Source organism: Anastrepha obliqua, chromosome 6 (assembly GCF_027943255.1).
Source record: "Anastrepha obliqua isolate idAnaObli1 chromosome 6, idAnaObli1_1.0, whole genome shotgun sequence".
NCBI classification, from domain to species: Eukaryota; Metazoa; Arthropoda; class Insecta; order Diptera; family Tephritidae; genus Anastrepha; species Anastrepha obliqua.
Window position 1 is genome coordinate 25,134,103 of NC_072897.1, and position 19,537 is coordinate 25,153,639.

Below are 19,537 nucleotides of genomic sequence, written 5' to 3' on the forward strand. Positions count from 1 at the left end.
TTATCCCAAATTAAGCAGTTATAGCGAGACCATTGAGCCAACTTTTAAGAAACGGGATAAAATTTAATTTTGGGGAAAATGAAACCTACGCGTTTAATGAGCTTAAGATGAAAATAGTGAATCCTCCAATTTTGAAGATTTTTGAATACGGTCAGTACACCGAACTACACACAGATGCAAGTCAGCACGGATACGGCGCACTGTTGATGCAGAAGAGCTGCGAAGACGAGAAGTTACATCCGGTATATTTTATGAGCAGAAAAACAAGCGACGTTGAAGCGAAGTATTCAAGCTACGAATTAGAGGTGTTAGCATGGTTCAAGCGGTTAAAAAATGTCGCACTTATCTACTAGGACACTTTTTCAAATTGGTAACTGGCTGTAAAGCTTTTGCTCTTACCTTAAAGAAAAAGGACTTGGTTACTCGCATTGCACGTTGGGCCCTTTTACTGGAAGATTATCAATACGAGGTTGAACATCGCTCCGGTACCAGAATGAGACATGCTGACGCTCTCAGCCGAAATCCAGTAGCCCTTTGCGCACAAACAGACAGCATATCAATTCGGTTACGTCAAGCGCAATTAAAAGACGAAAAGATATGTGCTATATTTGAAGCATTGATACATGGACCATAGAAAGACTATGTAGTCCAACAAGGAATTTTGTATAAAAATGTAAATAATTCTTTCTTATATGTCGTTCCAGAGCAGTTGAAAAATACCATTGTTAGGACAGCGCATGAAGATGGCCACTTTCACCACCAAAAGGCCAAAGAAAAAATTGAGCCTGAGTATTTTATACCTAACGTAGCCAAAAGAATCGATTCGTGCATCGCTTCCTGCGTGAAACGCATCTTAGAAGGGAGAAAACATGGAAAAACGGAGTATTTTCTCAATCCCATACCGAAAGGGGAGCAACCACTAGAAACTTTCCACATTGACCATTTAGGTCCTTTATCTACAACAGCGAAGGGGTATCGATATATTTTCGCAATGATAGATAGTTTTACAAAATTTTTTTGGCTTTTTCCAACAAAAACACTGAACGTCGAGGAAGTTGTCAAAAAGTTTGAAATAGTGGCAGATACGTTTGGTTACCCCAACCGAGTAATCGCAGATCGTGGCGGCGCTTTTATTTCAAACGTATTTAGATGTTACTGCGAGAATCACGGTGTAAAGCTTGTGCACATTACTGCAGGAGTTCCCAGAGGTAACTGTAAAGTGGAGAGGCTGAACTCAACGATCATATCTGTACTAACGAAGCTCTGCGTAGACAAATTAGATAAATGGTTTCAACAAGTGCCTGTTCTAGAAAGGGTATTAAATAACACGTTTCACCGAGCTATTCAATCAACGCCGTTCGAACTGTTGGTGGGAGTTAAGATGAGAACTAAAAAGGAAGAGAAAATTATGCAATTGATAGAGGAGGATTGGATTGATGGGTTCATCAAAGGTAGAGAAGAAGCACGTGAGAACGCAAAGAAGGCCATATGTAAAATTCAAGAAGAAAACCGAAAGCAATTCAATCGAAAACGTAACGGCGGCAACGGAGTCGGGCTTAAAATCAAACCGAAGTTTTTGGGTCCGTAAAGAGTAGTAGCATCGAAGGGGTTTGATCGTTATAAAGTTGAAAAGATGGGAGATGGAGAGGGACCCGTTTCAACAACAACAAGTGCGGATAAGATGAAAGCATGGGTGCAAGAAGGCGAACTACCTGACTTTAGTGAGAATGGGGAAACAGAAGGCGGTAGCTCATCTGAGACAGATGAGTAGTACAGAATGGCCGAGGAGTAGTAGAGAGAGTGAGAAAAACTTGTCAGCAGTTGAATTCTAGCCGTGGACGTAGACGCAACGATCGTTTTTTCATTCCGCCTTCGACTTTTCTTAAGTTTCGCATTAAAATACTTCGTTTCTTTTATTTTCGTTTTTTACTAATAATTGTAAATGAACTATAACTTTATATATCTAAAATAAAATAAACATTAAAATATAAGAAAAACCAAAACAACAAAACCATATACATACATACACACAGCATATATATATGCGCTTGTGTATATAAAGTCACATATTTATGTTTGTATATGCCATGTTGTTGTAGGAGTAACTTTGCCGTGTCTGTCCAGTGTAATCACGGGTCGCCTTCGTCCAGCTCATCTAACGGTAGGCTCAGGACACTAGCTATTTCGACGGGTTGGGTCCAGAGGGAGAGGGGTGTTAGATGAGTGGGTTTGATGGGGCATGTGAAAAGGTGGTTAGTGTCGTTCGGGGTGCCTTCACATGCCGGACATATGTTTAGTATGTCGGGGTCGATTCTGGATAAGTAGGAGTTCAACCTGCTACAGTATTTGTCTTCGATCTCGTCCGCGTAGTTGAGGAAATGCCTCCTCACGTGCCTGGGAGGTGACTATTCGTTAGTTGCAATAGCGGTGGTATGCGCTGAGAAGGAGAGTAAGCTGTCAAAGGTAACTCCCAATATTTGGGGGTTGTTAACCGTCGGAATTTATGTGTCATCGACTTTTACCTTGAGTTGTAGCTTGACCTCCTTTGTCCGGGTGGTGAAAAGGGTCGCCGTGGATTTAGTGGGGGAGAGTAGTAAGTTCCTCGCAGTGAAGAAGCGAGAAAGGCTGGTGAGTGAGTCGTTTACCTTGGAGCATAAGCCACGAATATCATTGCCCGACACCATTATCGTGCAGTCGTTGGCGTAGGAGACCAGGGAGACTTCCTCTGGTGGCTGGAAGAGTTTCGAAATATAGAAATTGAAAAGCAAGAGTGAAAGGGGACCACTCTGCGGTACTCCTTGCTTTGTTTTCCTCTGTTTATATGTTTGGTCTCGAAATATCGCCGACGAATGACGACCACTCAGGTAGTTCCCGGTCCACCTCTTCAGCCCTGGCGGCAGTGTCGACTGTAAAATGTCATCTAGTAGCGTAGCGTGGCTCACTGTATCGAAAGCCTTTTTTAGATCCAATGCTACTAGGACAGTCCTCTCGCAGGGGTGGTTTTGGTTGAGCCCGCGGTTTACCTGGGTGTTAATGACGGTCAGTGCCATGGTGGTGCTATGCACTCTTCGGAAACCATGCTGGTGTGAGGCTGGGGTCAGGTGTTTCGTAAGGAGTGGTAGCAGAATAAATTGCCGACTAAACTAGCTCGCGCACCTCTTCGGATCCGACGAAGCACGACCGTTGAAGGTGATTGCCACCTTGTCATTGCGCTTTGTCGGACTCGACAGAGACCTTACGGTGGACCAGAGCTTACTCACAGCAGAGGTGAAGTTGCAGGACTTCAGATGCTCTTTCCATTTAGTCCGCTTATATCGGGTTACCAGTTGCCAAATCTCAGAATTGAGATCCTTTATCCGAGGATCCCCGGGATCGGCCTGGCGTAGGAGATCAAGCTCTTTCGCCTGAACAACTCCCACAGCTGGGAAATTATGACGTATGTCCCGGATCCTTCCAGCGGGTATGAAGCGAGCCGCGCCGGCTGTGATCAACTTGCGGAATGCACTTTCACCTGCGCGCAGATTGGTGGGAATGGGGAGAGCGGCGAAGATGTATTGAGAAAATTCCACGAATCTGGTCCAATCAGCTTTGTTAAAGTTGATGTATGACCGGTGATCCGCGGAAACAAAGTCGGCAGGTTTCTCGATGAAGATGATAATGGGCAAGTGGTCTAATGCAAGTGATAGTATAGGTCGCCAGGGTATGCTATTTATTAGACTTGCGCTAGCAATTGTAATGTCAGGTGAGCTGCTGCGATTGCACACTAGCCTAGTTGGGGCGTCGTCGTTTGCAGTGCTGAATGTTGAATCGTCTATCTGCTCTGCCAATAGCTGTCCCCTACGATCATTTGGCCACTAAAGTCACTAACTACCAATCGGTTTTCACCCCTGATGAGCGCACCAATACTAGGGTGATATCCTGCCGGGCAGCAGGTGACAGGGGGTATGTAAATATTATAAATTTCGAGCTCGGCATTGTCTGACCGGACAGCTGTCTCTGCGGTCGATGCCTTCATCCATGAGACGATACTGCACTGTATGGTGGACTATAAACGGTAAGCCACCATTATGGTCTCGCTCGCGATCCTTTCTGTGCACGTTGTAGCCATCCCTGGTGATCAGGGAGGAGCTAGCGTGCACTTTGGTCTCTTTGACCGCAGCTATCTTGATACCATGTCGGCTTATAAAGTCGACTATCTCGTCAATCTTACTCGTAAGTCCGTTGCATTTCAGTCGTAACTCGAGGGGTGAGGGACACGTGTTGTCTACGTTAGTCCTGCTGTGCGTTCCAGGCCAGAGCACCTCCGAAAGTGCCATCAGCCATTGCAAAAATTGCACTGGACTGTTGTCAGGTTCCGAGGGAACCTGGTCTGACATACGGAGCAGACGGTGCGGGGTAGCATGAGCTGTTAGTTTGTCCCCACACTGGGATAGGAGTAGGAGGGTTGTGGGTCAACAGGGGAGTTGTGTTGCGCCTGAGGGTTCCTTACCGTTGGGGTATTGTTGGTGGCGGCAGTTTGGCGTGACGGCCCTGAGGATGGTATCGCCGTTAAGGCAGGGGCCGCCTGATGGTGGGAGTAACACGTGGCCACATACCTTGTGGACCACTCCCTGTGAGTCTTACCGCCTGAACAGGTCTTAAGATGGCACCATGAATTTGTTGCTTCTAACCGAGGTGGAGTTCGGGTGGAGCCGTTTGGGGCAGATGCAGCAGTAAAATACCTCTGGTCCAGGGTGGGGTTGAACGCCAGCCCTGAAGAGAAGTATTTGGAGCAAACGTGCTGGAAGGGATTGCTCCTGTGATGAGAGATTGGGGGGGAATACGGTACACTAGACAGGGCTAGTTTACTGGGGCTGCAGCCTTTGGTCGGGAAAAAACGGAGTCATTCCGGTAACGAAGAACCGGCTGCCATGAGAATGTGTGCTTGGTAATGAAGCATTTCTCTATCAAGGATTTTGGTTTGGTTGAAGTGAATTCAACTAAGTTTATCTATCAGACAGACATAACATGTGTATATGGTTTTGGATAATTTGACCCTTGAATTTAGCATACTTGTTTTAGAAAAAAAATAAATACATATGTCATAGCTAGCCCACAAATTAACATTCTTTGTTTCTAATCACCAACAAATTCTAATCGACTGCTGCTAAATTTACATAATTCAGTCTATTGCTGTTAGGTGAGGTTAGGTTAGCCTGGTTGGCAACAAGCCACGCATAGACCTTTCGATCCCTAGCGATACCGACCGACCTCTAGGAATACCGAAAGTAGACATCATGTAGGAGGACCGGCGGCAAGCGCTGGCACTGGGACGGAGGTTAAGCCTAGCTCCAGTACATCGGCACCTCCTGTGACAGTCGTCGGAACCAAACCAAGTAGTTGGCACCCTGTGCCTATGCGGAGAGCTGGGGAAGATACTGCCACAGATAGCACCGAGGCCAGAGCACTCGCCGGAAGATGGCCGTCAGTAAGGATCACTGATTCAACCAAAGCAGGGCACTTGGAAAGGCGTAATGCCGTCAAGATACTTAAAAGGCTGCATGAAACACCACCAACAACGGAAGAGCTGACGAAGGAGGTAAACGAGTAGTTAGAGTGGGCGAAGAAGGTACTACCTAACTTCACCCTCGTAAGGCCAACCACATCGTCAGCTGCCACCAAAAGACAGAGGTCTACTGAAGAGGTCAAACCGTCACCGAAAAGACCGAAAAATCGAGGCATAGCGCCTAGTAAAACGTTTGCAGAAGTGGCCCCCAATCGCATCATAATTGGCGTCCTGGATGAGGGTGATCCCGAAGGAAGAATTCCCAGGGCCCAATGGAAATGGGTGCAGGCTACTCTTACTAATGTGACGCTGGAAGTGCTACTAAGCAATCCAGGTCCGCCACCATCATGTACTGACGCTGGCTGGTATGAAGGCCAAATTTAAAATATAGCCTGCGACGATGAAATGTCAGTAGAGCTATATAAAGCAGCAAAAGCGAAGATCGAAGAAGTCTACCCAGGAGTGAAGCTCTTGGTAGTAGACAAAAAAAATATCCCATCTCGACCGAGGGCACGAGTTTGGGTCCCTACACCCTCCGACCCACAGAAAATCATACAAATTATAAGTGCATGCAATCCAGGCCCTCCAACGTCGGGCTGGAAATTTGTCAAGGCTTTTGACAATACTGAAACAGTGGACGGTGTGGGGACGAACGTAAAGTAATGCTGTTATTAACGAACGACTCGCTAATATGGTTTTGGTAAAGTGAGAGTCAGAACCTATAAAACAGATGCTAATGCTACCGACAAATTAGCCTCGCTTCCACGACAGTCGGTTCTACGTTACCGAAACGACCCGGATTTATATCCGGCCAAGGACTGTCACTCCAGCAGCATTCACCGTATGTAAGTATGGGGAATGTTTATGCTGCTGCTACAACAACAAATTAGCCTCAGAGATCGAAGATAATGACGCTGAGGAAGATCCTTTGGAGTCCTCAAGCGACGTCGAGAGCATCGACTTGGAAGGTTACTGCTCGTCAGGGTCTGAGCTCACAGCTGGACTTAAGAAAATGAGTACGAGTTCGACAACGGCTGGTTCGAGTACAACATACTCAGAAAGAGATCTCTTGAGCGAGCCGCAAGAAGATTAGAATGCAATGAATGCGTCTCCCTCAAATAATCTACATCATAGCACGCTAACATCGCAAGCCCTAATTGATCGCATGGCAGCAGACAACCCTGAATTTGTCCTCATTTAGGATCAATGGAGGGCGCATTTGCGGATTGAGGATACCGAAATATAGGCTATACACAGCGGACTGTGAAGGTAAATCAAGGTCTTGTACTATATTATGGCAAAAACAGAACTAACTTCATTTATGATCCACAAATATAGCAATACAGACACAATTACGATAAGCTGGGAGACAGATGGTAACAAATACCAGCTATCGTCTTTTTATATGGCACACGGAGATCCAGTACCGTCGAACCTGCTAAAAGAGCTGATACTGGACAGCGAAGTTCACGGCAACAAACTACTATTGGGTGGCGACGCAAATGCCCATCACACTACCTGGGGTAGTTCAAATATTAACGAGCGAGGTGAGTCACTTTTTAATTTTATTATGGGAACCAAATTACTGCTGTGCAATCGCGGCAAAGAGCCTACCTTTACTCGTATTGTACGTAATTGTCAAAAAAGTTCTTGATATTACGTTAGTTTCAGACTCAATTATAGTTAGAATAGTGGATTGGAGGGTATCCAATGCACATTCATTCTCTGATCACAGATATATAGAATGCACGCTCCAGGAAGTGGTCATTCATCCTAAGGTAGTAAAATTCTGGAACCCTAGGCAAACAAACTGGTTAAGATATTCTCAAGAACTAGCAAAACGTTTGCCTACCGATCCCCCTTTCAACCCTTCTAGCATAGAGACATTAGATAACATGGCCAATAGACTGACTAATTGCTGCAACCAAGGCCTGCATAAGGCTTGTCCAGAAGCTAAGCATAGAGGGAAGAATAAGCCACCCTGGTGGTCACCCGAACTGAAAAAGCTACAAAAGATTTGCAGGAAACAATTCAACAGAGCCAAACTCTCCCAAAGCCAAAACGAAGGGGACCTTTATTATGACAAACTAAAAATATATAAGAAAGAAATAAAGAAAGCAAAAAGTTCTTCAGGGAGACCTTTTTGTGGGAGATCGAGACTACGGTATAGACATCTCGACTGAGAAAAATCCTTACCAAGTCTGCTCAACCCATAGGGTATCTTCAGAAGCCAGACTCCAGCTGGACAGACTCCAGAGAAGAATCATTAGACTTATTACTAAATACTCACTTCCCAGGTAGTTCAGAGGAAACGATAACAGCCAATATGCCAATTTCGAATGCGGTACTAGGTTCCGACATCCTCAAACATTGTCACAGAAGCCAAGATAACTGGGACTGTAGAAAACTTCCAACCATATAAAACACATACGAAACCTAAAGACTTCACACCTATTAGCCTTTCCTCATTTCTATTGAAGACGTTAGAGCGATTAATAGACGCCTTTATAAGGGGAAACTTGACACCGTCGCTACTCGCGAGATCACAACATGCATAATCTAAAGGTAGATCCACATAGACAGCATTAAATTCACAAGTTTCAGAGATAGAGAAATCAACAGAGAATAAAGAGTATTCTCTGGTAGCCTTCCTAGACATAGAGGGCGCTCTCAACAACATGTTACCGGTGGGCCATAACAAGCGCAATGACTGATTTGGGTGTCGCCGAGGGCCTTGTGAAATTTACGGAACAGTTGCTACCTGGCGGGCTCGTAATTTCGACTTTGGGCCTCCCGACGATACGCAGATCCGTCAAGAGGGGCACCCCTCAGGGCGGTGTACTGTGGATTCTGATAAATAAATCCCAACAAAACAGAACTAATCATGTTCACCAAAAAATACAGGATACCTATTCTAAACCTCCTACCCTTGAGGGAATCACACTGTCAATTAGAGAAGAGGCGAGCTACCTAGGACTAGTATTAGATAGGAAGCTCTCGCGGAAACATACGATTAATGATAGAGAAAAAAAACAACCACAGCATTCAATACATGCAAAAGAATTGTGTGGCAAAATGAGGCCTAACCCCAAGAATAGTACACTTGCTATATACAGCATTGGTATGGCCTATCATGACATACGGGGTCTTAGTCTGGTGGCCAACACTCGAGAAAAGAACAACATTAAAATGCCTAGAAAGTATTCAAAGGGGTGCTAGTCTCTGCATAAGCGGAGCACTAAAGACTACGCCCATGGCAGCGATGAATGTCATGCTGCACCTATTACCGATTGAGGCCTACAGCAAACAGCTGACGGCGAAATCGGCACTTAGGTTAAGAGAATCTTCTAACTTACCCACTAACAGAAGAGATCACGCAAGAATACTAGACGAATACCCCTTCCTACATCATACGACAGACTTTTGTGGCTCAGTTGAGTTGCATTTAAAAACATCCTTTACCACAACTTTTCCAACGAGAGAAGATTGGGACAATGGGGTAATGGTCAATAGAAGCGAAATCAGCATCTATGCTGATGGTTCCAAGCTAAATGATCAAGTAGGCGGAGGCCTTCATTCTGAAGGAATGAATGCCAACATCTCATTCCGGGTACCGGATCACTGCAGTGTATTTCAAGCTGGCATATTGGCTATCAGGGAAGGCCGGCTAGCCCTAAATAAAAGTGTCCTCACAACAAGAGATATAAACATATATTCAGATAGCCAATCGGCCCTGAAAGCTTTAAAATCGCCTAATACTAACTCGAAGATAGTAAAAGAATGTATCGACGTTTTGACAGAACTATCACAGTACTTTGTAATAAACCTGCTCTGGGTGCCGAGTCATAGAGACATAGAATAGAAGGCAACTGCAAAGGAAATGAACTAGCCAGATTGGGTACCACATTACCGGACCAACTAGACAAAGCGAACATATCTATACCATTAGCAACTTGCAAGATGGTTATAGATAAACACACTATCCGTGCTGCCAACAGGCTATGGTCTCAGTCCCTGACCTGTGCAACTAGTAGAATGACGTGGCCGCAATAGAACATGGACCACACAATCCGACTGTTGAAACTAAATAAGAAAAACATGAGAAATCTTCTCGGGGTCCTAACAGGGCATTGTCTGATTGGCAGGCATTCCAGCAGACTGGGAGCACCCTATAACGACTATTGCAGAAGCTGTAACGACATCGAAGAAGAAGAGACTATAGAACATTTGCTATTCGAGTGCTTGGCTCTGGATAGAAGAAAGCTCAATATTTTAGGAAAAAGTTCCCTGAATAACTTGGCAGAAGTAGCCAATATAAAAATAACAAGTCTTGTTAGATATATTAAAGCCACAGATTGGTTCAATAAGGACAATGTAGAGTTAGGAAAGGGGACAGCCCCACTGATATCACAATGGGCCTACAGCAGGCCTAGGTGTGCCAACCGACAACCACTATACCTACCTTCCAACCTTGCTACTATAATTTAAAAACTCAAAAAAAATTTTTTTTTTTTCAAAATATAGTAAGCAAAAGATTGCTACTATAGATTAAAACCTCAGAAAATATAAAATGCGAAGAATAGCTTCATTCCACCTAACGGAAGGACATCGAAAGGACCCATCCAGCTTAACAGACAAAGTGAAAATAAAAAGCGAAGAATAGCTTTATTCCGCCAACCGGAAGATTATCGAAAGGACCTATCCAGCCTAACAGACAAAGTGAAAATAAAAGGCAAAGAATAGCTTCATTCCGCCCAACGGAAGAACATCGAAAGGACCCATCCAGCCTAACAGATAGAGTGTAAAGAAAAGGCGAAGAATAGCTTCATTCTATCCAACGGAAGGACATCGAAAGGACCCATCCGGCCTAACAGACAAAGGTAGGGGAAGTTTAAATTTCCTTTTATATGGACGACTACTTCGACACCCAATCAGAATTGTATTCTCACCGAAGCCGAGAACAACAAAGAAATAGCTGACTATTAAGAAATTTTATTAGGAAATTAATTAATTAACGTAAATAAAAGCAATTAGAGTATAATGGCTCAAATATGGTTCGATTCCCTGAAGTATTTAGGAAATCTTCCTGAATTTACCGGCGACAATAGGGACCTTCAGATATTTATAAACTTAATAGACAGAGTCCATCCTATGTTACAGACATATGATGAACTATCGCAGGGACTGTTTTCGGACATGATTAAAAGCAAGCTAAAAGGGAAAGTTAGGAAAATAATAGAAATTAATTGCCAATCAGTTTCATGGACCGACATTAAGAACGTACTCCAAAATAATTTTGGAGATAGATTAAGTTGAAACGAACTTTTTGATTCACTTAGAGCCACAATTTTTTAAACAACCAGTATTGACATCTTTGACGAAATTAAGAGAAAACTTAGGCGTCTTAACAATAAAACTTTATTTGTTCTTGGACAAGAACTAGGAGCTGCGAATGCTGTCGCTCAAAATAAATCGCGCACAGCCCTCAATATATTCCAATTGAAAATTCCTGACCCCATGAACATCATTCTGGCTTGAATTACTTCAGATACTTTACGATGAATATCCTTTTCGAAGCTGGATATGCTCACCTCAGAATAGACAATCAACAAATCAAACCAAATTTCAATCGTCACAGACAAATTTTCCCAAATCCTAACCCACACAATTCTCACCGAAACTCGAATTGAAATTTCAAATCATGAAATAATTCAAATCACAACAGGCAAAATTTTAACCCGGACAATTATAATCAAAACTCAAACCAAAATTCCAGTTCACAAAATAATTTATACAGACAAAATTTTCAAGAACGGAATTTTAATTCGCGCAACTCTAGACAACATTTTAACCATAATTCACAATCTCATTTTGAAAACTATAAACGAAAACTATAACCAATCTAATCAATTCCCTTAACCCGAGGCCATGGATATCAACCAACACGAAATAACCAAAAATGAAAAGTTTCGTTATACCACCTCGGAGAACTTCCATATATAAACGTTAAAACAAAACTAGGACATATAAAATTAATAATAGATACAGGTGCAGCTAATTCAAATTTAAATCCAGGTATTTGTCATCCAAAATGGATCCAGAAAATAGATCCGATTTACATAAATAAGTTACAGCATAAAATCAGCCTAAGTGAAAAAGCAAAGATTACAACTTTTGAAGAATTTGAAACAGGACTTGACGTAATCGAATTTTATGTAACAAAATTTCATGACTTCTCTCACGAATTAATAGGCAATGATTTATTAAGGCCTTTAAAAACAAACATAAATTATGTGAATAACACAATTACATATAGAGGACGTACATTACCTCTTTTTGTCAAAAGCAAAGATGGCGACAAGACAAAAGAACATGTTACTCTAGGCAGAGACCTCATTAATAATAAAAAGTTAGATTTAGCTGACGAATCACACAACACATTCACACTTAACGAAGGTAACGCAAATTTTAATATCATCGAAAAAATGTTTAATCGAAACTGACTATAAACTCTTGAAATGGCTTTTTCCATTAAGGAACCTAATTCTAAACCTGTTAGATGGCGATTAAAATTATCTGAATTCGACTACGAAATAAAATATAAAAAAGCAACGAAAAATAGTAACGCGGACGCGTTATCTCGTATTGAACACGAACCTATGAACATAAATGCAATTGAATCCGATCATTCAAGTATTAAAGAGACTCTGTTTCCACTAAATCTATTTAAAAATCTGTTTCCACTAAACCTATTTAAGACCACTTTCGAAGAATTATTCTTTGATAACAGAAAGTTTTGAATTATAAGATGTTTTACTTTATTAAAAGATATGGAGGATGAAAATGAATTAAGTGAATTAATTGAGAAAGAGCATATGTGTAAGAATCATAGAGGCATTCAAGCAGTTTATGAAGAACTAAAAACCAATTTTTATAGCCCTCAACTCAAATTAAGAATAACAAAATTTATCAAAAATTGCTAAATATGCACGTTAGAAAAATATGAGACAACCACCAAAGATACCATATAAAGTTAGCGAAACCCCTTCCAGACCCCGCGAAATTATTCATACAGACGTATTCTACACTTTAGGAAAGGAACGTTTTATGACTATTATCGATAAATTTACAAAGTCTCCAGTAGCTTATAAAATTAATAGCAGAAATTGAACAGAACTTAAGACTCCATTACATAAACACATACGGAAGAATAAAGAAGATAGTAGTATACAATGAATTAGGATTCAAAGCTATCCCAATACAACAATTACTTGCAGATGAAAATATCAACATGCACTCTGCTTCAAACGGTAACCACACTTCAAATGCCTACGTCGAAAGACTTCACAATACAATTAACGAACATTTCATATAAGGCTGTTAAGACATGACGATAGGAATAAAAACGAGACAGTGAAAGAGAAAATGCTAAGAATAATAGGTTTTTACAATAATACAATACACAGAGCAACGAAAATTGAACCTATAGACAAGAAAAAGAGAAATGTATAGATAAATTAAACAGAGACAGATCTGACGTAGAAATAGAAGAAGGAACTAATTTTATTAAAGAAATAAGAGGAGGTAAAAATCATAGAAAATATAGGAAAATAAATACTGTTCATAAAAATATGAACATGAAACTCTGCCGCAATAGAGATAGGATTTTATAAATATAACACATTCATACATACATATGCAAACATACGTAAACCGACCAAATAAACAGGAAAAATATACAGTCCACTAAATATCAAATGCAATGATAAGCAATAGAATTGTAATGTGAGCCTTGCTCATAAAATATGTGAAAATTGCTTATCTGAACAAAATACATAAATTACAGTGTATACAGAAAACATAAAGATAATATAAATATGAAAGAAACACGCATACACCAATATACCAATGCACACAAGCAGCAACTGATAACCGATCATCAATTGTTTTAATACGTGCGTTAGATGCACCTAAGTCAACAGTGAACCTAAACAAATATAAAATATCAATACGTTGGCCGTTTATCTCCTACTAGGATTTACTGAGTCTGCATAAGACACATAAATTTTAGTGCACTTAAAATGCATTGGTATCGGATGTATACAATGAAGATAAGAATACACATTTACGCATGTACACACACACACATATATATATACGTAGTTAAGAAATTAGTATTAGAAAATGTATATAAGAAAGAAATATTCAATAAAGAGGTCAGATTAAATACAGCAATCTCACGGTGTACATTACTTTCGTACATTTGGTCAGTCGAGCCTAGAGAAGAATTCAAGCGCTAGTACTATAAGTCTCTAAAGGAGAGCATTACTTAGTAGAAATATATATATATATATAAGCCGGAACAGCAAAGACTGTCCGCATTAATAAAAAATATACTTAAACAAGTATATAATTCGCCTAAGATTCTAAGCGAAAAGCGTTTCCGTGGCTCACAGCGGAAAAGTGAAAAGTGTTAAAAAGCGTCCTCGTGGCTAAAACAACGAGTACAGTGTTTAAAAAAAAAAAAAAAAAACAATCAAAATCAACATGGAAAATTTACTGAAAAGACAGAAGGAGTTGGGCGATCTTGCTGCGCTGGAAGAACAGAAAATCCTTAGCGGCAAAATAAGGAAAGCTTCATGTCTCGAATATATTCAACATATTCAAACAATGAGGACGGAATTTAGTGGAAATCATGCCAAAATTATGGCTAAACCGAGCCAAGAAGCTGACGAATACATTGCCAAGAAGTATTACGAGCATGTTATTCAGGTAATGGAAAAGTCCATTCAGCATTTAAAAATACAAAATGCAGCCGAAGATTTACCAACAGTAAGCGGCAACCAACTTAAACCTGCATCGATGGGAGAAATGAGTGAGTTCGAGCCATCAGGTACTAATTCCGACGTAGAAAGGAGATTTCAACGTCGAGGAAAAAAGCTCAGAATGACCATAGAAGAAATTCAACAAAATGAATTGGATTCTGTCGAAGAAATAAGAGAATTCAAAACTAAGCTTCAAATACAGTTTGAATATGTAGAAGAAGCTTTTTCTGAAACTCGCAGTGTCCATTTAAAAGCCATTACTAAAGACTCAATAGAAGAACAAATGGAGGACTTCCGAGAAAAATACAGCGTTAACATTGAGAAGTTAACAGATAAATTGAAAAGGTGCACGCCAACACAAGCTGTGTCATCTACTATGAAACTACAGGAGATTAAGATTCCGATATTTTATGGCGAGATGAATCAATGGTCATCATTTAGCGATCTTTTCCAAGGTTTGGTGCATAATTCGAAGCACTTTACTGAAGTAGAAAAGATGTTCCGGCTGAAGTCGTCATTAGGAGGAGAAGCTGGAAGATTAATTCAGCATTTACCGGTAACTGAATACAACTATGAAGCCGCTTGGCAAATCCTCCAGGAAAGATATGAAAACAAAAGGCTGCAATTCACAACACAAGTGGACAGACTTTTAGATCAACCAACAGCAAATGGGGAAAGTGCGGCAAGCATGAAGCAGCTTTTGGATACCACCAAGGAATGCATTTATGCTCTAAAAGGGCTTAAATTGAATTTAAATGACGAGCAAGCAATTATAGCTCGGATAGTGGTTCGGAAACTAGACAAAGAAAGTCTCCGGTTATATGAGCAGAATGTCAAGAAAACTAGGGATATCCAAAGCCTAGATGATGTTTTCCGTTTTCTGGAGCAGCAATATCAAGCTCTAGAAGCTATACGAGACAGGAAAACAACTAAATGGAGCAATCAAAAGCAGCCACAACGAGCACCCACATTCTATACAGCTGCACAAAAGACCTGTATATATTGCAAGATTCCTGGGCATCAAATTGTTGAATGCAGAAGGTTCCAGGCATTGACTACGATAAATCGTAGAGGTTTCATAGTAAACAATAAGCTATGCAATATTTGCCTCGACCACGTATATGAAGGCAATTGCAAGAATAAGAAAAAATGCAGTAAGTGTGGAAGAAATCATCATAATTTACTGCATTACAATGAATTCCAGAAGGAAAAAGGAGCAGGCGAAGAAAAAAATATATAAATATATAAAAAAATCATCCACTATGATTACAAAAAACTCCGAAACAGCAATACTTCTAGCAACAGCCCAGATAAGAGTGAAGGCGGCAAATGGAGAGTACGTGACATTGCGAGCACTAATCGATCAAGGATCACAGAAGACTACCATTTCTGAAGAAGCCGCTCAAATACTACACTTACCAAAGAGAAGAGAAGTAACTGAGCTACAAGGGCTAGGAAATACTACAGTGGGAGTCTCCAAATTTAAAGTCAACATTGAAATCAGGCCGAGATTCCTAAGCAACGAAAAGTACAATGTCGAAGCACTGATTTTGCCGAAATTGGCGAGTGCACAACCTGATAAAACATTTAAATGGGATATAGAACAATGGAGAAACTATACCTTAGCTGATCCCAACTTCAATAGGTCAGATCGAATCGACGTCGTTATTGGAGGAGATGTATATGCTGACATATTAGAAGAAGGCATATTTAAGAAAGATCGAATACTAGGCCAAGCTACGAAATTAGGATGGATATTGTCGGGAGTTTTACAACAACCGAGAAAAAATGGTAGAATTCTAGCGGCGGTGACCACAACGTTGGAGAAGTTTTGGGAAATAGAAGACACCACAGCACCAACATATATAGAAGATGATGATGAATGCATGAAGATATTTGATAAAACGACAACAAGAGATGAAAATAATAGATTTGTCGTCAATTTACCTTTTAAAAAAAAAAAAGACTTAGGCGACTCTCGCAAACAAGCAATGACGAGGTTTCTTAATCTTGAGAAAAAGTTGGCTTCAGATGACAACCTAAGAAAACAATATGTGCAATTTATGAGAGACTATTTAGAAATGGGCCACATGAAAAAAGCAAGTGGAAATAATTGCGGAAAATACTATTTGCCACATCAAGCCGTAATTCGAGAAGGCAGTCTCACAACTAAACTACGAGTAGTTTTCGATGCATCTGCAAAAACTACAAATGGAAGTAGTTTAAATAACATCCTTTTAATAGGCCCGAGACTTCAAAAAGATATATTTGACATAATTACCAAATGGAGACTTTGGCAATATGTGTTAACAAGTGATATTGAAAAGATGTATCGACAAATTAAAGTAGCAGAAAGTGATCAAGATTATCAACGTATATTGTGGAGAGAAGCGAAGGAAGGGCCGATAGGAGAATACAAGCTGCAAACAGTTACGTATGAAACAGCATCCGCTCCTTTTCTTGCAACGAGAACTTTACAAGAAATTGCCAAATCCTGCGAGCCTTACAATTATTTGCTTTCAAACATCATTAAAAACGACTTCTACATGGACGATTTAATGACAGGAGCAGATTCAATAAATGAATGTAAAGTCATTCAGTTCGAAATTTCGAAACAACTACAAAAATGTGGATTTCACTTAAGAAAGTGGATGTCTAATAACAGTGAGATTATAACAACAATTCCAACAAATAGCGAAAATGAGGTAATAAAAATAGCAGAAGACGAAACAGTTAAAACATTGGGTATACAATGGGACCCGGCCAAAGACATGTTTGGATTTAATATGAATCTTTCAACGGAAAAGCTAGTAACAAAAAGGAAAGCTTTATCTGAATTGGCGAGAATTTTCGATCCGATGGGGTGGCTTTCACCAATGACTGTTTTAGCAAAGTTGTTTATACAAAAACTTTGGTTGATGAAACTCAACTGGGATGAGTTACTCGACGAAAATTTGGCAAAAGAATGGCAGGAGTTTATGCAGCACGTACCAGCGATAAAAAGAATAAAAATTCCCAGATGGTTTGAAACAAAAAACGACTTTAAAATTGAACTACATGGATTCGCAGATGCGTCAGAAAAAGCGTACGCGGCAGTTGTATATGCTAAAGTTGGATCAGTTATAACAATAATTGCTGGTAAAACCAAAGTGAACCCGATTAAAAATAAGAAGACATTGCCAAAACTGGAGCTATGCGCGGCTCACCTACTTTCTAAATTGCTGCAAAGGATAAAGACAGTTATCAATAGAGAAGTTAAAATATTTGCTTGGAGCGACTCATCTATAACGTTAGCATGGATAAAGAATTCCCGAAGTAAAGATAAGTTCATTAAAACGAGAGTAGAAGAAATCAAATTATGTGCTTCCACTGCAATATGGCAACACGTTAGAACAAAGGACAATCCAGCTGATGTAGCATCCAGAGGGATATTTGCGAACAAACTAGTGGAGCACGAGCTATGGTGGAGAGGTCCCAAATGGTTACAAGGAGAAGAACATCAATGGCCAACACAGAATAGCGGTAAAATCGATGCAGTGTATGTCACAACATCAAAAGAATCACATTTCTTAGATGAGGTAATATTAAAATATTCTAGTTTAACCAAATTAATAAGGGTTGTAGCTTATATATTGCGATTTATAAAAATAATACGAGGACTAAAATATCCTGCGTACTTAGTAAAATCAGAACTAAAAGAAGCTGAACAGAGAATAATAAGATATCAGCAAAGATTACAATTTAGAGAGGAAATACAGAGCTTAGAAATCAAAAAAGAAATTAGCAGTACAAGTAAAATTGCAAGCTTAGATCCAATTTTAGATAACAATGGAATCCTTCGCGTAGGAGGTAGGTTAGGGAATGCAAAGCTTCAGTTCGATCAGAAGCACCCAATAATATTAAATAAATCACATTTGTCAAAATTGATTATTGAACATGTTCATAAAACAACCTTACATGGAGGAAATAAGTTAATGGAAGCAACGATTAGAAGGAATTATTGGATAATTGGATTAAAGAATTCCATAAAAAAAAACATTCGAGCTTGTAGTCGCTGCATACGTTACCGAAAGGAAGCAGCTAAACAAATAATGGGAAATCTTCCAGAATTTCGAGTGTCGTTGTCAATTCCATTTTCACACGTTGGTGTAGACTATGCAGGTCCAATACATATGAAATGTTCCAAAGGAAGGGGAATAAAAACATTTAAAGGATACATAGCTGTATTTGTATGTATGGCAACAAAGGCTATTCATTTAGAGGCAGTAAGTGATTTAACAACTGAAGCGTTTCTAGCTGCTTTAAAAAGATTTTTTGCTAGAAGGGGTAAGAGTCAGCATATATACTCAGACAATGGAACAAATTTTGTCGGAGCTTGTAGAAAGTTAGACTTAGATTTCAAAAAGGCAATCAAGAAAAACTCAACAGTAGCTCCCATATTAGAAGCAGACAAAATTCAATGGCATTTTGGGCCGCCGGCAGCTCCTCACTTCGGAGGAATTTGGGAGGCTGGAGTCAAATCAGTGAAATATCATTTAAAAAGAGTGATAGGCGAAAGTAAATTGACATTTGAAGAGATGATTACTTTGCTATCACAGATTGAAGCAGTGCTAAATTCACGACCCTTATGTGCGATCGATAGTGAAAGCGATATAGATGTTTTAACACCTGGGCATTTTTTAATAGGATGCCCATTAATAGACTGTCCTGAAGCAATTGATGACACAACAAGGGGTTCGTTAGATAGGTGGAAACTAATACAAAAAATGAAAAGAGACTTTTGGAAACGGTGGGAAAGCGAATATGTCACAATGTTGCAACAACGAATGAAATGGAAAACCAAACAGGACAATCTAGCAGTAGGTCAAATAGTAATTATTAAAAATGAGGAAAGTCATCCAGCAAAGTGGCCATTAGGCAAAGTTATAAAAACCCATCCTGGAAGCGATGGAAAAACCAGAGTTGTAACTCTGAAATTGCAGAATGGGATACTTAAACGGCCCGTTCACAAGCTGTGCCCACTAAAGACAACAAACAGCAGCAAAACGGAAGAGCCAAATCAAGCTGAAAGCCTGTTGACATCAAGAATAGCAAAATTCGGCGGGCCCAGGAGGGCAGAAAAGAACGAAGACATTGATGATGTGGTTCTTTACGTTGCTCATGCTAG

At 40.2% G+C, this 19,537-nt stretch overlaps 1 protein-coding gene across 1 annotated transcript; it reads left to right on the top strand.

Moving 5' to 3' along the window:
• Nucleotides 1-14,092: 14,092 nt before the first annotated feature.
• On the top strand, nt 14,093-17,496 carry LOC129250244 (uncharacterized). The gene is made up of 3 exons (XM_054889881.1): nt 14,093-15,524; nt 15,670-17,357; nt 17,440-17,496. The coding sequence occupies exons 1-3, from the start codon at nt 14,093-14,095 to the stop codon at nt 17,494-17,496; spliced, it is 3,177 nt and encodes a 1,058-aa protein (XP_054745856.1).
• The last annotated feature ends 2,041 nt before the right edge of the window (nt 17,497-19,537 follow it).

Coding starts and splice junctions, on each gene's coding strand:
- LOC129250244 (XM_054889881.1), top strand. CDS start 14,093: ATGGAAAATTTACTGAAAAGACAGAAGGAGTTGGGCGATCTTGCTGCG. Junction 15,525..15,669: donor CAAGAATAAGAAAAAATGCA/GTAAGTGTGGAA, acceptor CAATACTTCTAG/CAACAGCCCAGATAAGAGTG. Junction 17,358..17,439: donor GGCAGGAGTTTATGCAGCAC/GTACCAGCGATA, acceptor ATGGATTCGCAG/ATGCGTCAGAAAAAGCGTAC.